Here is a 23,945-nt window from a genome sequence, read left to right as displayed (position 1 = left end):
TGAAGACTAAACTCTGCTATTATGCTCAGAACATGTGCACTTGCAGGTGTGCAAAACATTCAACAGCAATATTCATTGCATATGTAAACCTGTTAGTGTTTTCACTGCAGTATTTTTTTTTAGATGTCAGTATACTTGTCTACTCCTAATTATTTATTGAAAAATAAAATACCGCAGTTTGCAGTCAAATTAAAATTCAGTGTACTTTTTACGAGTGAGACTGTACCAAGATACGTTTCAAAAACGTAATACAATTCATTGTGATTATGTATGTACAATGTATCACAGTCGGTTCATTTAAACACACATTATATACACACATGCAGAAAAGACATACATTTAAATTTGATTGAGAATTAACTAATTAACATGCAATTAGTTGTACTATCATTTCAATGTAGCTACCCATTTTTCCTCAAGCTGAGGGAAAGTCTTGTGAATATCTGCCATTTTCCTAATATTAGGTTTGGTTTATCTGTGTCCAACAAACACAATGATGTCTTTTTTGTTCCAAGTATGTAATGGCACAACACGTTATTACCTACAAGATGACTCAGAGTTTCATTCTCTGATGCTTGGTAGGTCTTTTCAAGGCACTGACCTATGAGAGTGGACATGTAGTATGAAAACAGAAGCCTGTAGTTATAGACCCGTGCCAGTTCCTTTGACTCTCTGGCTCAAACCCCACAACTGGAAAGGATACTATGATGAAGGAGAGCCACAAGTAATTCAAGATTCATGAACCAGTTATGAGAAGAGAAACTAATAAATTTATAGATGGATTCCAGTTATCTAAGTAACTAATAGCTCGGTTTTTACACCAGTTAGTGGAAAAAAAAAAACCTGGACAGACAAAAATGACCCCCCCCCCCATTTCATTCTAATAAAATACACAAATGACATCATTCATCCTATATTTTTATTATTTGTTTGACTAGATCTGTAAAATAAATAATTTTATAAAATACTGCACAAAAATCCCTCGCCAAAAAATCCATTTGTGACGGCATTTGCATGAAAAAGCTGTCGAGCAATACATTTATGTTCGCTGGAAAGCCCAGATTTTGTCTGTGTTGACTGACAGTGACTGTACATGACGGACTTTGTTTCAAACTTAAATATAAACTCAGCAATAGAAATGTCTCACTGGGAAAGTTTGGAGTTTCATTTCCTGATATTTACATCTAGATGTGTTAAACATAGCCGCCCTATATTTATATGTTTACACCACCACAGTGGTGTAGTGGATAGCACTGTTGCCTCACAGCAAGAAGGTTCTGGGTTTGAGCCCAGTGGCCGATGGGGGCCTTTCTGTGTGGAGCTTGCATGGTGTCTGCGTGGGTTTCCTCTGGGTGCTCTGGTTTTCCCCCACAGGCCAAAGACATGCAAGTTAGGTTAACTGGTGGCTCTAAATTGACCGTAGGTGTGAATGTGAGTGTGAATGGTTGTTTGTCTGTATGTGTCAGCCCTGTGATGATCTGGCAACTTGTCCAGGGTGTACCCTGCCTCTTGTACATAGTCAGCTGGGATAGGCTCCGGCTTGCCTGTGACCCTGCACAGGATAAGCAGTTACGGATAATGGATGTGTTAAACATGGCACCCACCCCTTCTTTGAGTGATCAAAAATATTGGAACACGCGACTGTCAGGTGTTACTTGTTCCCGAGGTACGCCCTGTTAGATTGATTGATTGTTTAAACATTTAATAGCTCCGAATGCCTACTCTTGGTTTGAGCCCTGGGCTTCACCTGTGAACACTGCATTTGTTGTTAAAAAGGGTAAACCAACATGAAGACCAGCACTGGGCATAGCCAAGATAGCAATTTGGAATATCCTGAAAAAAAAAAGAAAGAAAGAAACCACTGGTGTACTAACAACCAGACATGGAACAGGTTGGCCAAGGAAAGCAACAGCAGTTGATGACAGTAACACTGTGAGAGTTGTGAAGAAAAACCCAAAAACACCAGTCAGTGACATCATCAACAACTTCCATATGGCAGGGGTGAAGGTATCACGGTCCACCATTTGAAGAAGACTTCAAAAGCAGGAATATAAAAGCCATACCACAAGATGAAATCCATTCACTGTAATTCACAAAGAAATACAGAAGTGAACCACAGAATTTCTGGAACCAAGATTAACCTCTACCAAAGTGATGGAAAGGCCAAAGTGTGGAGAAAGAAAGGATCTGTGCATGATCCAAAGCATACAAGCTCATCGATCAAACATGGTGGAGGCAGCGTCATAGCCTTTGCTTGCATGACTCCTTCTGGAAGGGGCTCACTAATCTTTATTGATGATGTAACTCATGATGGTAATCATTCAGCATGGGTTCAGAAGTCAACAGAAACATTTTGTCTGTTAATTTGCAGAGACATGCATCCAACCTAATTGAGAGGAACGTCGCCATGCGGTAAAACAATGAGCCAAAACACACTGCCAAATCCAATACACACAAAGGACTTCATCAGGGGGAAAAAAGTGGAAGGTTGTAGACTGGCAAAGTCAATCACCAGACCTTAATCCAACTGAGCATGCATTTCAACTCCTGAAGTGGAGACTAAAGGGAGAAACCCCTTAAAACAAACAACAACCAAACGAAACTGCATTACAAGCCTAGGGGGGGAAAAAAACCACAAGGGCAGATCATTACATAAAATAATTTATTGAATTGGGGGAAAAAGAGAAAAAAAATCAACTACTCTTGCTCTGTGAGAAAACAGCACACACGAGAAAATAGTTGAATTTGTGATCGGATACTTTACAGTGGATCATGTGTTCAGATGAACTGTGCTTCATTATGTGTGTGTGTGTGTGTGTGTGTGTGTGTGTGTGTGTGTGTGTGTGTGTGTGAGTATGTCTGCATCTCTCCCTGACGATGTCATGCAATGTTTAAAAAGATTTTTTGAATTACAGCTGAACTGCAGCAGTCTTGGTAGTGGATCCATTTTAATGTAGCCATATATATCAGTACAGGATTAGATTATATACCACAAGCTAACCGCACATACAAGTGCAGCATACAAAGCTGGGGAGTGCTCATGTACTAAAATAGTCCTGAAAGTGAACTACAAACCATAGAGCTGCACACAACCACACAACCATATGTACCTAATTTGCTAAGTGGGGTAATTCTTTAAGGACTATTAAAGCAGTCTGATAAGACCACACACTTGAAAACACACACAGACACAAGAAAACACGTGCGCGCACACACCATGCTACGGTATGTTACAGCGAAAGCTCAGTTTAAAATGTATAGTATGAATTTTTTAAACAAAGTGCGGAAAAAATGCAAGTGATTAGGTACCACGTGAGCAGTTTAATCTTGTCTATCAGTATCATAAATAGAAATCTTTTTTAAATAGGTCTGACATTTTACATGCATGTGGGTGGGTTGTTAAAAATTAAATTGTTACTAAATGCTCAGTTGGACTCATGGAATTAAAATGCTGTGGCAGCATTTTCTCCAACTAATGAAAGAATTGGGGGGGGGGGGATATGCAAGAGATTTGAAAAACATAAACCTTTTCACATGTTCTCTGCTCCTAATGTTGCTTTGAAAATAAATCTGTTCTGTAAAATTATGAACAATTGTAGAATTGGTAAAAAAAAAAAAAAGGAGATAATTGCCTTATTCGCCCTCACACAGAGTTTAATAACATACCGGTACTAAGTACGTTAATGTTCTCACTATCAACAATAAAAATAAATGCCATATAAGCACCAAGCATGCTACCATTTATACGCATTTTATACTCATTTAGCTTCACATTAATTCACCAAATGCTCACACACACACACACACACACACACACACACACACACACACACACACACACACACACACACACACCTCTCTCTTGCCCTGATACACCTGATAAATAAAGCCTTTGATAATAACACATGTATAACATTTAACAAAGTGACCCCCCCCCCGAATGCAACATTTAGTTGGTCAGGCATGTAGCACTTGACCATTTAACTACCAATACAGCACTGAGTTACACTAATATTACAACAGTAAATATTAGTAAATATGACTGTCAGTTCTACACATTAAGAGTCATATTCATAGTTCATAGTTTATTCATAGCAATTTAATTCCAAAAGTTCCATCAATCGGGAAATGTGATTGATGTAATGGGCGGAACGGTGGTGGAGTGGTTAGCACTGTCACCTCACAGCAAGAAGGTTCTGGGTTCGAGCCCAGTGGCCGACGGGGGCCTTTCTGTATGTTCTCCCCGTGTCTGTGTGGGTTTCCTCCGGGTGCTCCAGCTTCCCACACAGTCCAAAGACATGCGGTTAAGTGCCTTTGAGCAAGGCACTGAACCCCCAACTGCTCCCTGAGCGCTGTAGCATAGCTGCCCACTGCTCTGGGTATGTGTGTGTGTTCACTGCTTCAGATGGGTTAAATGCAGAGGACGAATTTCACTGTGCTTGAGTGTGCATGTGACAAATAAAGGCTTCCTTTTCTTCTTCATGTACTGTATGTGTAATCAGAAATGGGTTATACGCTGAAGTTAATTTTCTGGGCACCTCATTCAGATTATGCAAATCATCTGCATGTAGTTCACACCTCTGTGGTTGTCAGATTTTTTCTTGGTTTTTAGGTTTTTCAGTAACATTTAGCTCACTGGCTTTCAACACAAACATTTGCCTTTAAGCCTGAAAAAATCAGGGATAGAAAATGCAGACTGAAGAAGCATAGTACCTTTTTTCTTTGCTGTCAAATATAATATAATATAATATAATATAATATAATATAATATAATATAATATAATATAATATAATATAATATAATATAATATAATATAATACTTGTTTTATACATCACGTGATGCCATACATACAGCCACTCTCTAAAGTGACTGAGGCTTTTGGCCTGGAGCCGATGTTGTCAGACGGTGCCCAACCTTCACGGGGTGTTTCGACCCTTAAACGCTACACCCTCCAGCTGGCGGGTCAGCAGTGGTGGCCAGGTCACTGCCCATCAGCTCCAGGCCTCCAGCCCCCCTCCTCCCTCTTAAACCACAACCAGCATGAGGCTCTCTCTGCTGCCTCCCCAATCCTGCGCACAGCTGTCTTCCTCTCCTTAAATATAATATAATATAATATAATATAATATAATATAATATAATATAATATAATATAATATAATATAATATAATATAATATAATATGGGCGGCACGGTGGTGTAGTGGTTAGCGCTGTCGCCTCACAGCAAGAAGGTCCGGGTTTGAGCCCCGTGGCCGGCGAGGGCCTTTCTGTGCGGAGTTTGCATGTTCTCCCCGTGTCTGCCTGGGTTTCCTCCGGGTGCTCCGGTTTCCCCCACAGTCCAAAGACATGCAGGTTAGGTTAACTGGTGACTCTAAATTGACCGTAGGTGTGAATGTGAGTGTGAATGGTTGTCTGTGTCTATGTGTCAGCCCTGTGATGACCTGGCGACTTGTCCAGGGTGTACCCCGCCTTTCACCCGTAGTCAGCTGGGATAGACTCCAGCTTGCCTGCGACCCTGTAGAACAGGATAAAGCGGCTAGAGATAATGAATGAATGAATGAATGAATAATATAATATAATATGGGCGGCACGGTGGTGTAGTGGTTAGCGCTGTCACCTCACAGCAAGAAGGTCCGGGTTCGAGCCCCGGGGCCAGCGAGGGCCTTTCTGTGTGGAGTTTGCATGTTCTCCCCGTGTCCGCGTGGGTTTCCTCCGGGTGCTCCGGTTTCCCCCACAGTCCAAAGACATGCAGGTTAGGTTAACTGGTGACTCTAAATTGAGCGTAGGTGTGAATGTGAGTGTGAATGGTTGTCTGTGTCTATGTGTCAGCCCTGTGATGACCTGGCGACTTGTCCAGTGTGTACCCCGCCTTTTACCCATAGTCAGCTGGGATAGGCTCCAGCTTGCCTGCGACCCTGTAGAACAGGATAAAGCGGCTAGAGATAATGAGATGAGATGAGATAATATAATATAATATAATATAATATAATATAATATAATATAATATAATATAATATAATATAATATAATATAACAAAACACAAGAGACATTAATTATCACATTAATCTCTGCAAATTTGGTTTCATTTAACAGTATATGGCTTACACCCTCATTATTCAGCAGCTTATAAAATAGCACTTGATCCAGCACCAGACGTGAATAGAGGCATTGTGGGATACAAATTTGAAAGAGGAGAGAAAAATGGAGGGTGCGAATGAAGCATGAAAGAGTGACTACAGTAACGGAAAGCAAGAAGAAAAGATGTTATGTTGCGAAGGAAAGGAAACGCAGGACCAAACTAATAAATATCGTCAGTCAGCGAGCTCCTCGGTGTGATCAGCTGTTCGTTTAGCGACAGAATGATGGAACTGTTAGTGCACGATCAAGGTAAACCTGTATATGGCAGTAATGCAACACTGGATGCCAGCTGCCGTAAAACCCAAAAGAAGAAGCAGGTAAACCTGCGCATGTGCACACGGACTTCCTCTGTCTGCTTGACTGCGCGAAGCAAGTGATTTCATACACATTATTTACTAGAGAATCCCTCAAATTAAATAACTTCCCAGCCACAGAATGGCCTGTTTTTTTAGATATTACAGAAATAAACGTACATCACAGTGACCAAATTTCAGAGGGAACTAAATTTCACCGATTTTATGAAATCGAAAGGCTCATCTCATCTCATCTCATCTCATCTCATCTCATCTCATCTCATCTCATTATCTCTAGCCGCTTTATCCTTCTACAGGGTCGCAGGCAAGCTGGAGCCTATCCCAGCTGACTACGGGAGAAAGGCGGGGTACACCCTGGACAAGTCGCCAGGTCATCGCAGGGCTGACACATAGACACAGACAACCATTCACACTCACATTCACACCTACGGTCAATTTAGAGTCACCAGTTAACCTAACCTGCATGTCTTTGGACTGTGGGGGAAACCGGAGCACCCGGAGGAAACCCTCGCGGACACGGGGAGAACATGCAAACTCCGCACAGAAAGGCCCTCGCCGGCCACGGGGCTCGAACCCGGACCTTCTTGCTGTGAAGCAACAGCGCTAACCACTACACCACCGTGCCGCCCCTCATAGCTTTATTTGTAAAAAAAAAAAATTGTCCTCGCTGATGTTGATGTCCGTGTGAATTTTTTTTTGTATAATTTAAAGGGACAATACTATTAAGTAATGTCATATTAATTAGTGTCCTATTTATGTATGTATTATTGGACTTGAATGCCGTTCGAATTGTTATGTGTGTGCTGTATTTACAGCCCAAAACCTAAACTTTAGCACGCTGTACCATATTTAGATTAAATTGTTAGACAGTGGCACTAAACTTTAAACCGCTCCTCATTCAAGGAGCTATTGCACAGGAAAAATGGGCACAAGAAAGGTTCAGGTTCAGAAATCTGCATAATTGAGGTAAAAATCCACCTTGTGTGCATAACTTTGAATTTCTGAAGTTTTGAATAGCACCAAGGTCTGTAGTAATGTCTGAGTTCGGAACAAACTACAACGCTGCAGGATTGGTTTCCCTTTTAAACCAAACGAAGCCTGCTGTAGCTCCTAGCTGACCGTGCCTTACTTTCTCACATGTACTAAGCTTAGCTTGTCAATCATGAACCGCTATTAGGAAAATGAAGCTGCGTGTTATGGCACAGTCGAGCTGGCTGGCAGTCTGTTTCCCACTCAGCTTCTGTGGATAAAAAAGACATGACAGAGTTGTCTGTATAAATCGTAGTAGTCTAGAAATGATGTCAAACTAACAAGCAGCAGCAACCGTCAGTGTATTTAGAAGTGAAACCACAATTCGCTAAGCATTCATAATCGGAGGGGAAGATTCGATCCTGTCCAAACAGGCCTCATCTTTAATACTATACAGTATAGTGTGTTATATGTAGGAATAGATTGGGATACCAAGCTTCAGAGACTTTTCTGCCTGTGAATGTTTGCACTGCGTCCTCCAGTGGGTGTTCTGGAACCTTCCTTAAGTTTTGTGAGTCTTCTGGAATTCTCTTTGTGTTATTTTTAACCTCGGTGCACTTTATTGTGATAACCTCAACAGAGAGAAATGGGACAGATAGGAGACTAAAATGAGGGCAAGACAGTGAAACCAGACACCACAGAATGTCCACTGAGGAAGAAAGGCTGCCTGACATCATCTGGCTCATGCTACAGCACTGCCTACTTTAATGCGTCTACCATTTAGTGGAGACGAGATCAATGACTGGACAGTTTCAAACCTGCCTCGTTGTCCCTGTCCAACCGCACTCTGTACTCTGAGCCTCATCCCTTCCATAGCCAAACACACACACACACACACATGCTAGGCCTCATTTCCACCGTAGTTCCCTGCCAGGTGAGGATGCTGATGAAGCATGCACTCTCTCCAACATACTGGCAGTGCTCCTAATATAAATAATAAACAAAAGTAAACACAATTTGGGCATCAACTGCTAAAAATAAACACTGTTTGGACTTTCAGAGTCAGACGCTCTGCCCCAGACTGTCTGATGCATATTGTGCGCTTAGCTGGCCACAGCTATTAGAATCTCGCCAACAGAGTCATTACATGCTCATTTGCCATCCACACATCCATGCATACCACAGTTCTGTGCACGTTTTTTTTTTTTTTAACATCTGATGGAGAACCAAACTTTGTAAACACTGTGACAACAATGAGCTTTTCAGATCTAACCAACACAGCATTTTTCATCACAGCTGAACCATAGTGAATCACACTACTTCCAGATTGCACACAGGCTTAGCACCATTTTTTACAACATTCCTCTGTATGTCACACAAAAACAATGGTGAATAATTGGTTTGTACTGCCAGTGAAAGTCTTGGCCATGATGAGTATCAAACACTACCAGACTCTCAAACAATAGATAGAAGTTTAACTTGCGAGACTGTTGTAGTTTTGGAAAGGTCCTCACTCACTGGGGTTGGAGTTGCAGTTGCTGACCTACTGCATGGACCCGTAAGAAGTACAAGTGCATTGCAGTATCAGTGTCCAACACATTAATACTGAGCATTCTTTGTATGTGTGCGTGTGTGATGTCCCAGGTAGAGGTTGTGAGATCTTCAATGTCTTCCAGGGGAAATGGTCCAGACTGGAACAGAGCCAGAGCCATATCCAGCCAGTCATAAGGTATCCTTACACACACACACACACACACACACACACATGCAGAATCATCTGATGAAAATCAACAACGAAAAAAAACCCCCTGAAAACTCCAGATTTCTCTCTCTTGCTCACTCACATTATCTCACGCTATGCTGTGAATGGCAGAGGAGTACAGCAGATGTGGAAAAGAGTACAATTCAATGTGCGCATACTGGGTCAGGTGTGATAGCATGCTTGGATGCAACTGAATGTTATTTTACTTAACCTTCAGCCAAGTTGTTGTTCTCGTGAAGTATACTTCCTTCACTGCAATCGAAGTCTGAGTTGACTATGGTCCACAGCTGAATAAGTGCTTGTGGAATTCCCAGTCCGTCTCAAAACTCAGCTATCTCGAGCTCATCTTCATCTCCAGGACCATGTGCATTTTTCCTATCACCAGACTGAAATCTGTTTTCCTGTTTGACATGTGGTTAGAGTTTGGGCCGACAGTAAAAACTGGCTTGTGCTTCGTGAAATGTTTGTCAAGCTATGACAGAGATGAGGATGTTGCAGTTTTTAATGTGTCCTCTGAGAAATACAGATGATGCAGAATCCCAGCAGTGTTCAATAAGATACTTTAAAATGTAGTTATTTAAGTGTAGTCTCAACCCATGGACTACAGAACACCTGATATCGTTTGTACACTTTTTCTGGCCACAGGCTTCATGATCTTGAAGGTTGTAATCTGATTGAATCTCACATATGCACCTCCATTTTCTAGCCTAAAACAAATTTGACAAAATGAGATTCCGATCTTGAGAGAATTTCATTTGAAGATATTCTCACTTTTGCCAGTGTGCTATAGGAAAAGATACTTGCAATGTGAAATAACTGTTTGTTGTGTGAAAGAGGTTGGTTCATTGGTGCGTTTAGCAAACAGCTTCAAGCACCTGGAGGACGCTCTGGACTCTTACAGTAATGCTTTTACGGCTGAGGACTACAGTTGACTTGCTAACTTTAGGACTGCAGTTGTCATGAACAGTTTTGCACTCAAGTTTCCATCAGTGAAGAGTTTATAACATCAATGAAACTGTCTTCATGTTAAAACTGTTAATGTTATAATCATGCTGTCTGTTGCCCAAATGAGGATGGGTTCCCTTTTGAGTCTGGTTCCTCTCGAGGTTTCTTCCTCATGTCGTCTGAGGGAGTTTTTCCTTGCCACCGTCGCCACAGGCTTGCTCATTGGGGATAGATTAGGGACAAAATTAGCTCATGTTTTAAGTCGTTCAAATTCTGTAAAGCTGCTTTGCGACAATGTTTATTGTTAAAAGCGCTATACAAATAAACTTGACTTGACTTGACTTCAAGTGGACTTGAAAGAGAAACGTCCTTCCAATAAATATATAACCTGATGAGTTAAAAATGTACAACCCAATTTCAAACAAGTTGGGACGCTGTGTAAACTGTAAATAAAAACAGAATATGAAGATTTGCAAATCATGGAAACCCTATATTTCACTGAAAATAGTACAAAGGCAACATATCAAATGGTGAAACTGAGAAATGTTATTGTTTTTTGAAAAATATATGCTCATTTTGAATTTCAGGTCAGCAACACGTTTCAGAAAAGTTGGGACAGGGCCATGTTTACCACTGTGTTGCATCACCTCTACTTTTAACAACACTGTAAATGCTTGGGAACTGAGGAGACCAGTTGCTGTAGTTTTGAAAGAGAAATGTTGTCCCATTCTTGCCTGATATACAATTTCAGTTGCTCAACAGTTAGTGGTCTTCTTTGTTACTTCATAATGTGCCAAATGTTTTAAATAGGAGACAGGTCTGGACTGCAGGTAGGCCAGTTTAGCGTCTGGACTGTAGGTCGCGTTAACCGACAATTGTCCGTCATTGACGGATTTTTTTTAGCTATGATGGAAAAATCTGAAGGCCATCGGTCATTTTGACGGATGTTTACCGTTACCATTACCAATAACAATAATAGCCTAATAATAACAATAATAAAACATAATGAAACACACAATTGAAATGATTGGCAAGTTGTGGCAGAGTTTTCTTACATACAGTATACATAGTCTTCACTGCCGTCACTTTCAATCTGAGCCGACGTTGTGGCAGTCTTGATGTTCAGTGCATAGGCTACTCATGTATAGAGATCTTGCAGTCACGTGACCGGAAAGTACACAACCGCCATCTTGTCGGTCAAAAACACCGCTGAATACTGCTGCACTCGTGTACAGAATGGATCAATTTCAACCGACGGACTACACGGCTCATTTTTCTAATGAACAGATAACTAGATATATGTCTAAAATAAACGATCTACAGATTAGTGACCCTTATGGCTTACCGGAAGGAGTTTTCACGACTGGATTTTGAACTGCCAGCGGAATACCCAGACGTGTATAATTACCTCAGTAACTTTCCCTCGCTGTTCAGTGGTGAAACACTGCGTGCTTATGACTCTCTGGACAGTTATCTCTACAGAAATTCAGGATTTGTCAGCGACTCAGATGTGGCATCTTGTAAACAAGAATCCTCATTGGATGGGTAAGTCACTTAAGTATTGAGTACAGCACTGACCAGCCGATTATAGAATAGAATAAGGTAATTCCAGCTCGTCCGTCTTGTTTACATGGATCTGGCGTTGGAGAGGTAGAGGCTTGGCAGTGGAGGTTTGAGTGGCTGTTTTCTGAGCTTAGTCAACAGGCCGGCTCTGCAGCCTCGCTTTTGCTTCCGCTCCCGATGCCACCTCCTTCGCTTTGCTTAATTCCGATAACAATCCACGGAGACCCCGCTGGTCTCACTATCTCGTCCGGAATGTTTTATTTTTTTCTCGTCCGGAATGTTGTGCATGCGATGGAAATCGCTACAAACCGTCATTTTCTGCTGGAAACCAATGTCCAGTAAGTCCATACGGTTGTAGTGGATATTGAAGTCCGGTACAGACGAACAACACGCAAAAATACACACAAAAAACATAAAAACCGTGCACAGGTAGGGAGAGCTTGTAGCCGCAGCCGTTGTAGTAGAATTGTATATAGTAGGGTTTTCCAGAAGAAAAGGTAGAAGTAGAAGCAGAAGTAGAACCAGAAATAGAAGTAGAAGGCGGAATATGGCGTTTGACCGACAAGATGGCGTCTGTCACAATCTGGATCGGCTGTGACGTCACATGCAAGTGCTCCATACATTGTAGCCACTGCGCAAGGCTGTTCCCCCCCATCGCGCTCCTGACCGCGCTCTGACTTTTCTAACCGCTAGCACAGTGAGATGGATTACTGTTTCCCTTCTCTGCAGAAGACACGTCATTTTTGCTATTAAAAAAAGAGATGCATTGGGTTGTTTGTGTCGTTTCCCTGCCTGTACGTCTTAATGCAATAGCGCTCATTTAGGCTAGTTGTTTTCTTATTTTTAAAATGAAACAAATGTCGATTTATTGTATTCTTCCCCAGCAAGCTTAGGAAGCTTAGGAACATCACTGCTCGAATATCTGCTAAACTATCATTTTAATGAGAGCACGGGTAGACAAACTAACATTTAAACATAACTTCGTTTTATTTAAGACCTTCCGTGTCAGGTTCCAGGCTCCGCCGAGCCGAGACGTGGGGTGCAGCTGCACCACTGGTGCAGAAAGACCGCATGCTGCAGGATTTCCTCCCTATGAAGAGAGTACTAGCAGGGTCGGGAAATCCAACTTTCAGAGGCTCTTGCCGGCTTCTGATCACTTCCCTGGGAGAAATGTTTCCCGACTTCAGAACTTTGGCTGAAGTGGCGCTGGTTATTCCAGTCTCCAGTGTCGCAGCAGAGCGCGGGTTCAGCCTTCAGAATAAAATTAAAACGTCAATGAGAAGTCGTCTGTCTGAGGCAAAGACGCAAAATTTAATGACAATTGCCTCGGCAGCAGTCTCCATTGACGACTTTGATTATGCACAAGCGAGCTCCCAATTTAAATCCATGCGGGCCAGAAGGAAGGTTTGAGCTCACGCAAACAGGTCAAATTAGATTGTCACTTAAATCGTTGTAGTGGACTGTTCATATTTGAACTGCAATTGTCTTGCTACGTTGTAAAATAACATTGTTCATATGCCCGTTAAGGCACAACAGCCGCAAGCGGAGGGAAAATGGGTTCACAAGTGACCGAACGTCAGAATCTCTGTTCATCTTTTTGCATCATAAATACATAAATAAATGATTAAATAATACAAGCTTGTTCTGTGAATTAATTTTTAAATGAAATTGAGTCCATGAAAACACAAGTTATTAAATATATAGCATTTATAGCCTATATACATTGTCATTTAAAAGTTAAAATAAAATGACAGATAATAATGGACAATGACGGAATTTTTACGACCCTGTCTGTCAAAATGACGGACAATGAAAAAGTCTAACGCAACCACTGGTCTGGACTCTTTTACTATGGAGTCATGCAGTTTTAATATGTGCAGAAAACAGTTTGGCATTGTCTGTCTGAAAGAAGGAAAGCCTTCCCTGAAAAAGATTTTTTCTGGATGGCAGCATATTGCTCTTAAATCTGTATATATCATTCAGCATTAATGATGGCTTCCCATATCTACAAGCTACCCATGTCATGTGCACTAACGCACCCTCATACCATCACAGATGTTGGCTTTTGAACTGTGCACTGATAACAAGCCGGATGGTCCCTCTCCTCTTTAGTCTGGAGGACGTGGTGTTCATGATTTCTACAACCCCGATTCCCAAAAAGTTGGGACAAAGTAGAAATTGTAAATAAAAAGGAATGCAATAATTTACAAATCTCAAAAACTGATATTGTATTCACAATAGAACATAGACAACATATCAAATGTCGAAAGTGAGACATTTTGAAATTTCATGCCAAATATTGGCTCATTTGAAATTTCATGACAGCAACACATCTCAAAAAAGTTGGGACAGGGGCAATAAGAGGCTGGAAAAGTTAAAGGTACAAAAAAGGAACAGCTGGAGGACCAAATTGCAACTCATTAGGTCAATTGGCAATAGGTCATTAACATGACTGGGTATAAAAAGAGCATCTTGGAGTGGCAGCGGCTCTCAGAAGTAAAGATGGGAAGAGGATCACCAATCCCCCTAATTCTGCGCCGACAAATAGCGGAGCAGTATCAGAAAGGAGTTCGACAGTGTAAAATTGCAAAGAGTTTGAACATATCATCATCTACAGTGCATAATATCATCAAAAGATTCAGAGAATCTGGAAGAATCTCTGTGCGTAAGGGTCAAGGCCGGAAAACCATACTGGGTGCCCATGATCTTCAGGCCCTTAGACGGCACTGCATCACATACAGGCATGCTTCTGTATTGGAAATCACAAAATGGGCTCAGGAATATTTCCAGAGAACATTATCTGTGAACACAATTCACCGGGCCATCCGCCGTTGCCAGCTAAAACTCTATAGTTCAAAGAAGAAGCCGTATCTAAACATGATCCAGAAGCGCAGACGTCTTCTCTGGGCCGAGGCTCATTTAAAATGGACTGTGGCAAAGTGGAAAACTGTTCTGTGGTCAGACGAATCAAAATTTGAAGTTCTTTATGGAAATCAGGGACACCGTGTCATTCGGACTAAAGAGGAGAAGGACGACCCAAGTTGTTATCAGCGCTCAGTTCAGAAGCCTGCATCTCTGATGGTATGGGGTTGCATTAGTGTGTGTGGCATGGGCAGCTTACACATCTGGAAAGACACCATCAATGCTGAAAGGTATATCCAGTTTCTAGAGCAACATATGCTCCCATCCAGACGACGTCTCTTTCAGGGAAGACCTTGCATTTTCCAACATGACAATGCCAAACCACATACTGCATCAATTACAGCATCATGGCTGTGTAGAAGAAGGGTCTGGGTACTGAACTGGCCAGCCTGCAGTCCAGATCTTTCACCCATAGAAAACATTTGACACATCATAAAACGGAAGATACGACAAAAAAGACCTAAGACAGTTGAGCAACTAGAATCCTACATTAGACAAGAATGGGTTAACATTCCTATCCCTAAACTTGAGCAATTTGTCTCCTCAGTCCCCAGACGTTTACAGACTGTTGTAAAGAGAAAAGGGGATGTCTCACAGTGGGAAACATGGCCTTGTCCCAACTTTTTTGAGGTGTGGTGTTGTCATGAAATTTTAAATCACCTAATTTTTCTCTTTAAATGATACATTTTCTCAGTTTAAACATTTGATATGTCATCTATGTTCTATTCTGAATAAAATATGGAATTTTGAAACTTCCACATCACTGCATTCCATTAATTTCTAATTTGTCCCAACTTTTTTGGAATCGGGGTTGTAAAAAGAATTTCTACTTTTGATTTGTCAGACCTCGGGACAATTTTCCACTTCACCTCAGTCCATCGTAAAAGAACTCAAGCCCAGAGAAGGTGGCAGTGTTTCTGGATATTGTTAATATCTGGTTTTAACTTGCTTTTGTTGATGCAGTAATAAACTGTTTTCACAGCCGATGGTTTTCTGAAGTGTTCCTGAGCCCATACAGTGATTTCCACTACAGACACGTGTCTGCTTTTAATGCAGTGTCTCCTGAGGGCCTGAAGATCACAAGCATCCAATGTCAGTTTTCAGCCTTGTCTCTTGCATACAGAGATTTCTCCAGATTTGCTGAATATTTTAATGATATTATGTACCATAGATGATGTGATCCCCAAATTCTTTGCAATTTTACAATGAGGAACGTTATTCTTAAATTGTTGCACTGTTTGCCCACGCAGGCTTTTACAGAGTGGTGAACCCCTCCCCATCTTTACTTCTGAGAGACTCCGCCTCTCTGTGATGCTCTGTTTATATCCAATCATGTTACTGACCTGTTGCCAATTAATCACATTAGGTTGGGTTTTTTTAGTATTACATAACCTTTTCAGTCTTTTGTTGCCCCGTCCCAACTTTTCTGAAATGTGTTACTGATATCAAATTCAAAATAAGCATATATTTAAAAAATAAATAAATAAATAAATAAATAAATAAAATAAAATACAATTTCTGGGCGGCATGGTGGTGTAGTGGTTGGCGCTGTTGCCTCACAGCAAGAAGGTCCGGGTTCGAGCCCCGTGGCCGGTGAGGGCCTTTCTGTGCAGAGTTTGCATGTTCTCCCCGTGTCCGCGTGGCTTTCCTCCGGGTGCTCCGGTTTCCCCCACAGTCCAAAGACATGCAGGTTAGGTTAACTGGTGACTCTAAATTGACCGTAGGTGTGAATGTGAGTGTGAATGGTTGTCTGTGTCTATGTGTCAGCCCTGTGATGACCTGGCGACTTGTCCAGGGTGTACCCCACCTTTCGCCCGTAGTCAGCTGGGATAGGCTCCAGCTTGCCTGCGACCCTGTAGAACAGGATAAAGCGGCTACAGATAATGAGAGATGAGATGAAAATAAAATTTCTCAGTTTCAACATTTATGTTATCTTTGTACTACTTTCAATTAAATCTAGGGGTTCCATGATTTGCAAATCATCACATTCTGCTTTTATTTATGTTTTACATAGTGTCCCAACTTTTTTGGAATTGGGGTTGTATATTGTGTCGGCTCACTTTCATGCGCATTGCAGGGCACTATGCACACATTCAGACCTATAGGCGACTTAGACTCGCCAATCCGCCTACCTGCATTTATTTTTGAGGTGGTAAAAAAACACAGAACCCAGAAGAAACTCATATGGGCATTGGGGAGAACATCCGAAAATCCATAGAGACAGTAATCTGAGCTCAGGATCAAACTGGGAACCGCACAGCAACACTGCCCCACCATGTCCCCCAGTAAAACAGATTAACTCCGCTATAATGCCATGCTAATAACTAATACTGGTAGCTAATTGGTTTGTTAAACTAATATTAAACTAATAGCTTTGCTACGTGTACATCTCATTAAAGCAGCAGAGTCGAAGCTTCTGCCAATTCCCACTGATTTCATACATCACCGCTAGCCAGCTGCCGCAGAGATGGATGACATGTTCGAATGCTTTTGCTTGTTGAAAAAAAAATCCTCAGCACATTTTTCACACTTGGGTAGATGAGTCGTGTTGTATGCGGTCTCTTTTGGGTTGTTCAGTGTGAAGATTCAGTCTCAGATGATGAAGAGAGAGAGAAAAGATGTTGAATTTATAAGAAACTTCACACAAACTCATACAAATAACGTACATATAAACACACCCAGCAGCTAAACTTTATCCCTGTCCTCACTCCAGCTAAAGAAGCATGCCAGAAGGTCTGTGCACCGATCCAAGAAATCTGGCATTCAGGAATGTTATTTGCGCTGGGATCAGACCGTGGCTTTCTTCTTTCTGGTCTTTTTTCTCTCCTTATTTGTGCGTGTGCTTGTGTGTCAAGGGGACAGACTTGTGGTCTAGTCACATTCACTGTGAACAGCATGTGCAGAAAACCTGCCGAACTCCCAGACATTTGTTATCCAGGAGTCCTCCAGTAGGGCCTCTGCCAAGCTGTGACAGAGACGCTGGCTCACACACGCACACACGCTTGCATGTGCAGAGTGGCGGCAAGCAGGCCAGCACAGATGAGCTCGCCGTGGCAAGAGGGTAGACGTTCTCTGAGGTAATGGCTCTCCTCTCATCTTCACTTTTCTCCTTGCCACTCATCTTTATTCCGGCCCTCTCCTATTCAGTTCTTTCCTCTTCATTCCTCACCTTTCCGTTCCTCTCCTCTCCTTTTTATTCCTCTCCTCATTTCTCCACTCTGCTTTTCTATCTTCTCCTCTTCATTCTTGCACTCTCCTCTCCTTTTTTCTCCTCTCCTCTCCTTCATATGATCTTGTTCTCAGGTGTGGCATCAGTTTATGTTTTTGCTTGTCTTCGTTTGGCTCGATGAAGAGTTTTTACCTTTGACTTGAACAGGTAAAGCGTGCATATGTGTGCGTCTGTATTCCATGAAGTATAAAGCTCACACCATGGTGTGCACTCTAGAGTGACTGTTTGTTTCCACTGTGAAGATGAAGAGGGCTGTTGCATCCAACACACAGATACACATATAAGCACAGAGACAGTGCATGCAGTGTCTGAAAGTTGGGACAGTTCTCGTTGCTAATATGCGTAAATTAATGTCATGTAGAGCAGTGTGAATCGAATGATATTCAGTACACGGAAGGCTTTATGTGTAAGCATATGTGTAAATGTAGGGGAAGAATGTTCTTACCTGCTGAGCTCAAGGCAGGATTTATTTATTTTGATAGTCAGAACGGACAAGACACCTTTAAAAGCCTTTGCAAAGGCTGCCTTTTTTAGCATATTTAATGTTTGTTGAATAAATTCACTTAGGCCGCTTACTTAATTCAAATAATTAACAACCAAGTTCTAGTGTCTTAGTATTCAAAACAAAATCCTCTTGACGTAATAAATTGTTCATTTTTATGTGTTTATGTTACAAACAGTTCAAACACACTTTCCAGTTACAGAATGGCAGAGGACTTGTGGTGCGTTTAAACCGAGCTGGGATTAAAATAAATAATAATAATTAAAAAAAAAAAAATCAAGTGGTTATAATCGTGGGGCAAATAGGAAATTTGGACCTCTGAGCAAGAAGGCTAGCTAACGACTGAGCTAATGATTTGGCTAGTAAGTGCCTAGCCATTTAGTCTTTTAAGCAACCAATGTAAAAACACAGTGTCAGTAAAGGCAAGACAAAAAAAAAAAATGTCAGGAGTATGAACATTTTTCCTCAGATATGTTGTTATAATATTAAAAAAAGGCTCAATATGTCTAAAATTGCACTGTATTTTCACTTAGCTTTAACTGCTAATTGTGAGTTGACAGAAAATTTCCACTTCAGCTGTAGTAAAAATACCAGAAGAGTGAGTTGCTCTTCTGAAATCTCCTCATATCCATTGCAAACACGTGACTGCATATGAATGTAACAAACGCAGGCAGGAGAGAAGCTGAAGAGGTGAAGTGCTACTGTTTCAGAAGGTTTCAGCTACACAGGGGTGATTTTCGGTCTGAGGTCCTGCTGTACATCTCATATTAAACTCCCCCTCTCTCCTCCGTTTAACGTGAGAATACAGGAATTCTCTCCTCTCCTCAGGGCATCTGGCACAGCATACCTTCAGCCATGATTTCCTGTAGCAACAAAGAACCATTTATGTGAATATCCATATGTGTGATTCAGTGATTGAGTGTGTGCTTTTGTGTGTTTTTGAGTACTCGGGCCCAGTAACCTCACATGCTGCTGATAGAAGGAGAGCAGCGGTAAAGGTGCCAGTGGGTTTCCCCAAGGTTTACTAGATTGAGTTGCAGAAAATGAGCCAAGCACACTCACACTCATGCAACTTCCTGCCTTGCACAGAAATCAAGACATTCTTTTATCACCATTCATCAGTCCACAAAGCTACAGTGACTCTGTGCGTGTGTGTGTGTGTGTGTTGATGATGTTGTTGTCGTTGTTGTTGTTGTGTACGACTGAGGACTAAATGTCCCTACAAGGACAGTAAAATCTGGCAAAGTTCGGCCTTGTTGGGAAAGTTGGATGGTCCCCATAAGGAAATTGTTGATGATGTTGTTGTTGTTGTGTACTACTAAGTGTCCCCACAAGGACAGTAAAATCTGGCAAGTTTGATCTTGTTGGGAAAGTTGGCTGGTTCCAATGTTGTTTTATATATATATAAGTTTCTTTTTCATTACTGAGGTTAAGGTTAGAGTCAGGGTTAGGTGCAGGCACAGCATTAATTAACTGCATTAATAATTATGTCAGTGGAATGTCTTCACAGGGATAATGAGACAAACGTGTGTGTGTGTGTGTGTGTGTGTGTGTGTGTGTGTGTGTGTGTGTGTGTGTGTGTGTATGTGTGTGTGTTTAGTTACTCCAGTTATTAATGTACTGCATGGAAACTTGGTTCAGGGAAAAGTGAGTAGCAGAACTGGAATAATAACTATTGCACAAGAAGGACAGCATATTTCATATCAAAACATGATATCATTTGCTTATAATCACACTTGATTATTAAATAGATGTTTTTCCAACTAATATCATAACCTATTATTATTATTATTATTATTATTATTATTATTATTATTACAGTATATACCTACTATAATGATGGGGAAGTTGTGTGTATTTACTTTCAGAGGAGGGAACTAAATGTCCAAAAATATTTAAATTATAGTTTGGGTTTATTTACATTTACATGCTTGTTGTATTGTAGTAATAGTCCGATTTCATTCAGGCTGAAAACAACAAAATTAAAATGATTCAGTCAAGGGGTTGGGGTGGGGTTTTTTTTTTGTTCTTTTTTGGTAGCTCCAGTGAAACTAGCTCATCCACTGGGTGTGACTTAAGGAGCTAGACAGAAGGTCTTATGAATCCAATTATTCACCGATATAATTAGGAAGTTACAGTCAAATCCCAATAATCCCACCCATTGGAAATCAAAATGTGATTACTTATGTTAGGATTTCCAATGGATTTTTTTTTTTTTAATTCTGTATGGAAAAATATCTTTTAAGACCTTCTGGAAGGCCAGGATATGGATAATAGGATATAAGGCCTTCACTGTCTGTGAGCACAAATGTCACTTAAACTAACACATTTTTCATTCAGCCAGCTCCCAGTGACATGGACATAGGAGCATAGCGTGCATTAAAACAAACAACAAACAAATTCACCTATAAGAGAAAGAAACAATCCCCTTAACTTGCCTTTTGACTGAGAATAAATGGAACTTTTTGGAACTCATCAGAGAGTGACACTACGTTTTACATTTCCGCATTGCATAACAGGTAGTCTTAGTAGTTACTCACTTACATATTAAATAGCCTAATTTATCATTTGACAATGAGAATTTGTCATCTGGCTGTGTCGTGTTTCCTGATGTTCATACTATCTAGGATTTCCTGATAGTCATGTTGAATTGTTTTAGTTGTCAGCTATTCGTGCATGTACGTTGAATACGTCTGCTCATTTTATGTTAAAGTGGCTGCGTGTTAAGGCCGTGTAATGTATACACTGGGATCAAATCCAGTTTAAATGGTACTCTTAACAGCGTAGAATTAACTAAGGCCCTAAAACAAAAATGCAGGTTTGCCACTGGTATTTACCAAGTACATCTGGATTTGTTAAATGAATGCAGAAGCCTTATTTCTCTACCCAGGTTCTAAATAAGAGAAGTGTATCGTAAACGTTGGCTCAGATTTGATTCTAGTGTCATGCGCCATGAATGTGCCTGTATTAAGGCTAATGTCATTAAGTGGGTATAAATGAGCTCTTAAAGTCTGCTTCACTACTGCAGTAAGTATCGCTATAAAAGGCTGCGGACAGAGATGATAATAATCTGATACCCTCAGGGCCTCATGGACCACCATCAGGGCACAGCGAGCTGCACACACACACAATTATTGTCTATCCATTTGGGTTTTCCATACTCAGTTGACACTTTTGTAGTAACGGTGTGAGTCTGTAGGAGGTGCTATGAGCAGGGAGTTTGTGATCACAAAATGTTTTTGATGTTCTTTGTCCTGTTTCACTGACTCACCATCGATACCCCAAGTGACACCAAGTGTTTATGTAAATGAGCGTGTTTATGCCCTTGCTTCACACACTTTCTGAGTTGAATGAACTTAAGGAAATGTTGTATTGAAAGCAGAGTTGAGAAGACCCATTGATCGAAATGTGCATTTAAAGTGGCGATAAAGGTATGTGTGTGTGTATGTGTGAGTCGGTGGGTATGTATGTATGTGTGTGTGTGTGTGTGTGTGTGTTGTACAGGACATTCCTGTGAAAGGGCCCTGCCCTGTTTCCCAGCCCCCCCCATTGAAGAGCATTTCCACTGCAACACACACATACAAACTCAGGCGCTCGGCTCACTTAGAGAAAGAGCAGAGGTGACTTCCTACAGACATCCTGCAGGATACCATAAAAATCAAACATCACTCGAGAAAGTGAGAGAGAGAGAGAAAAAAAGAAAGAAATGTAGACAAAAAGGAGACAGAGATATAGAGGGAATTATGTCCCTTTCATATTACACAACATATAATCTCTTACACACAGCCCATTTCACACAGCACAAATTTTATATTCGAACAATGCAGTGGTTTTGTTAGAAGAGCATTCCGTTACAGTAAAAATAACCTACAGTAAACCAAGATGTGTTTTTTCAAACTAAAATTTTTACGAAAATCCGTGAAAGTCCATCTACATACCGTAAAGTTCCTTCCTTTTCCAAAGGTCTGGGTAAGCAACTAACATGAGTAAACTGCAACAACAGTTACCTTTTAATGCTTCTTAAAACGCTTTGTGATTAGTCCATGGCTATATCTGAGACAAAACACAACAAGTGGTTGTGTTTCGTTGCACATTGTTTTGACTGGAGCCATGGACTCTGAACAGATGAGACATCTGTTTTGAACTGAAAGCAGGGAATAAACACATACTTTTCTTTCCAATGTTCTTAAACATACTGTTTTCAATATTGCCCTTTTTTTTTTTTAAAGAAGCTATATTATCACTTGGGGGCGGCACGGTGGTGTAGTGGTTAGCGCTGTCGCCTCACAGCAAGAAGGTCCGGGTTCAAGCCCCGTGGCCGGCGAGGGCCTTTCTGTGCGGAGTTTGCATGTTCTCCCCGTGTCCACGTGGGTTTCCTCCGGGTGCTCCGGTTTCCCCCACAGTCCAAAGACATGCAGGTTAGGTTAACTGGTGACTCTAAATTGAGCGTAGGTGTGAATGTGAGTGTGAATGGTTGTCTGTGTCTATGTGTCGGCCCTGTGATGACCTGGCGACTTGTCCAGGGTGTACCCCGCCTTTCGCCCGTAGTCAGCTGGGATAGGCTCCAGCTTGCCTGCGACCCTGTAGAACAGGATAAAGCGGCTAGAGATGATGAGATGAGATATTATCACTTCTTGTAATTAAACCAGAGAAGGCAACTTAAATTAAAAAAAAAAAATCAATGAAAGTCTGTGGAAACTCTTTCCATTCTTTATGAACTGCCTTCAGGTAAAATGACCACAACTACATGAGATCTGCTTCAGAAGCCACAATGATTCAATTTTAAAAAAAATGAGTATAGTTTGAGCTACCACCATTTTTTCCACGCTAGTATAGTTCTTCTGCGACACTATTTTTTTTTCGAGAGCTTGGTTTGATCTGTTGAAATACTTTGATGGATCACCATCTCCACTGCAGTCCTCCAATTGACGACCCATCCTATAGGGTGCGAGAGAAAGAAGAGCTCTTGGCCAGGAAAACTGGTTCAAGAGCTGCATTAACACTTTCCTGGTCGAGAACCAAGAACTGTGTACATCAGGAGCTGTAGCTGGGATTATCATATCAAATAAGACCAACTAAAGTCATGTTTAGATGCCAGTGTGGCTTGCAAAGCCAGGGGCAACACTTGTAAAGAAACAATGTAGTCTGTCATTGTAGTTGTGCTTGGTTCTCGTGTTACTGGGAAAGTGAAGATGTATACAGACATACAGTGGCCCTATCATGGCGCTCTAGCCAATGGAAAAGCCAACTGGTTCTTAGAAGGTTTGCAAGTTGAATCAACTTGGAATCTGTACTAGCACAGCCCAGAAGTAGTACCTAGTCTGTAATCCATCCATCCATCCATCCATCCATCCATCCATCCATCCATTATCCGTAACCACTTATCCTGTGCAGGGTCGCAGACAAGCTAGAGCCTATCCCAGCTGAATATGGGCAAGAGGTGGGGTACACCCTGGGCAAGTCGCCAGGTCATCACAGGGCTGATACACAGAGACAAACAACTATTCACACTCACATTCACACCTACGGTCAATTTAGAGCCACCAATTAGCCTAACCTGCATGTCTTTGGGGGAAATCGGAGCACCCGGAGGAAACCC

At 41.4% G+C, this 23,945-nt stretch overlaps 1 protein-coding gene across 5 annotated transcripts in view; it reads left to right on the top strand.

The window, feature by feature from the left end:
* erg (ETS transcription factor ERG) overlaps positions 1 to 23,945 on the top strand; it is a 129,093-nt gene that overhangs the window by 34,062 nt on the left and 71,086 nt on the right. For 4 of the 5 annotated variants that reach the window (XM_060908742.1, XM_060908745.1, XM_060908744.1 and 1 more), the window contains exon 2: positions 9,068 to 9,152. In XM_060908742.1, the coding sequence (XP_060764725.1) occupies positions 9,105 to 9,152 (48 nt within the window). In that variant the 5' untranslated portion in view covers positions 9,068 to 9,104. Of the gene's footprint in view, positions 1 to 9,067; positions 9,153 to 17,585; positions 17,693 to 23,945 lie in introns of those variants that run through there. The other variant, XM_060908747.1, reaches the window with a different exon arrangement.

Source organism: Neoarius graeffei, chromosome 25 (genome assembly GCF_027579695.1).
Source record: "Neoarius graeffei isolate fNeoGra1 chromosome 25, fNeoGra1.pri, whole genome shotgun sequence".
NCBI lineage: Eukaryota > Metazoa > Chordata > Actinopteri > Siluriformes > Ariidae > Neoarius > Neoarius graeffei.
This window is presented reverse-complemented; position numbering and strand designations above follow the sequence as displayed.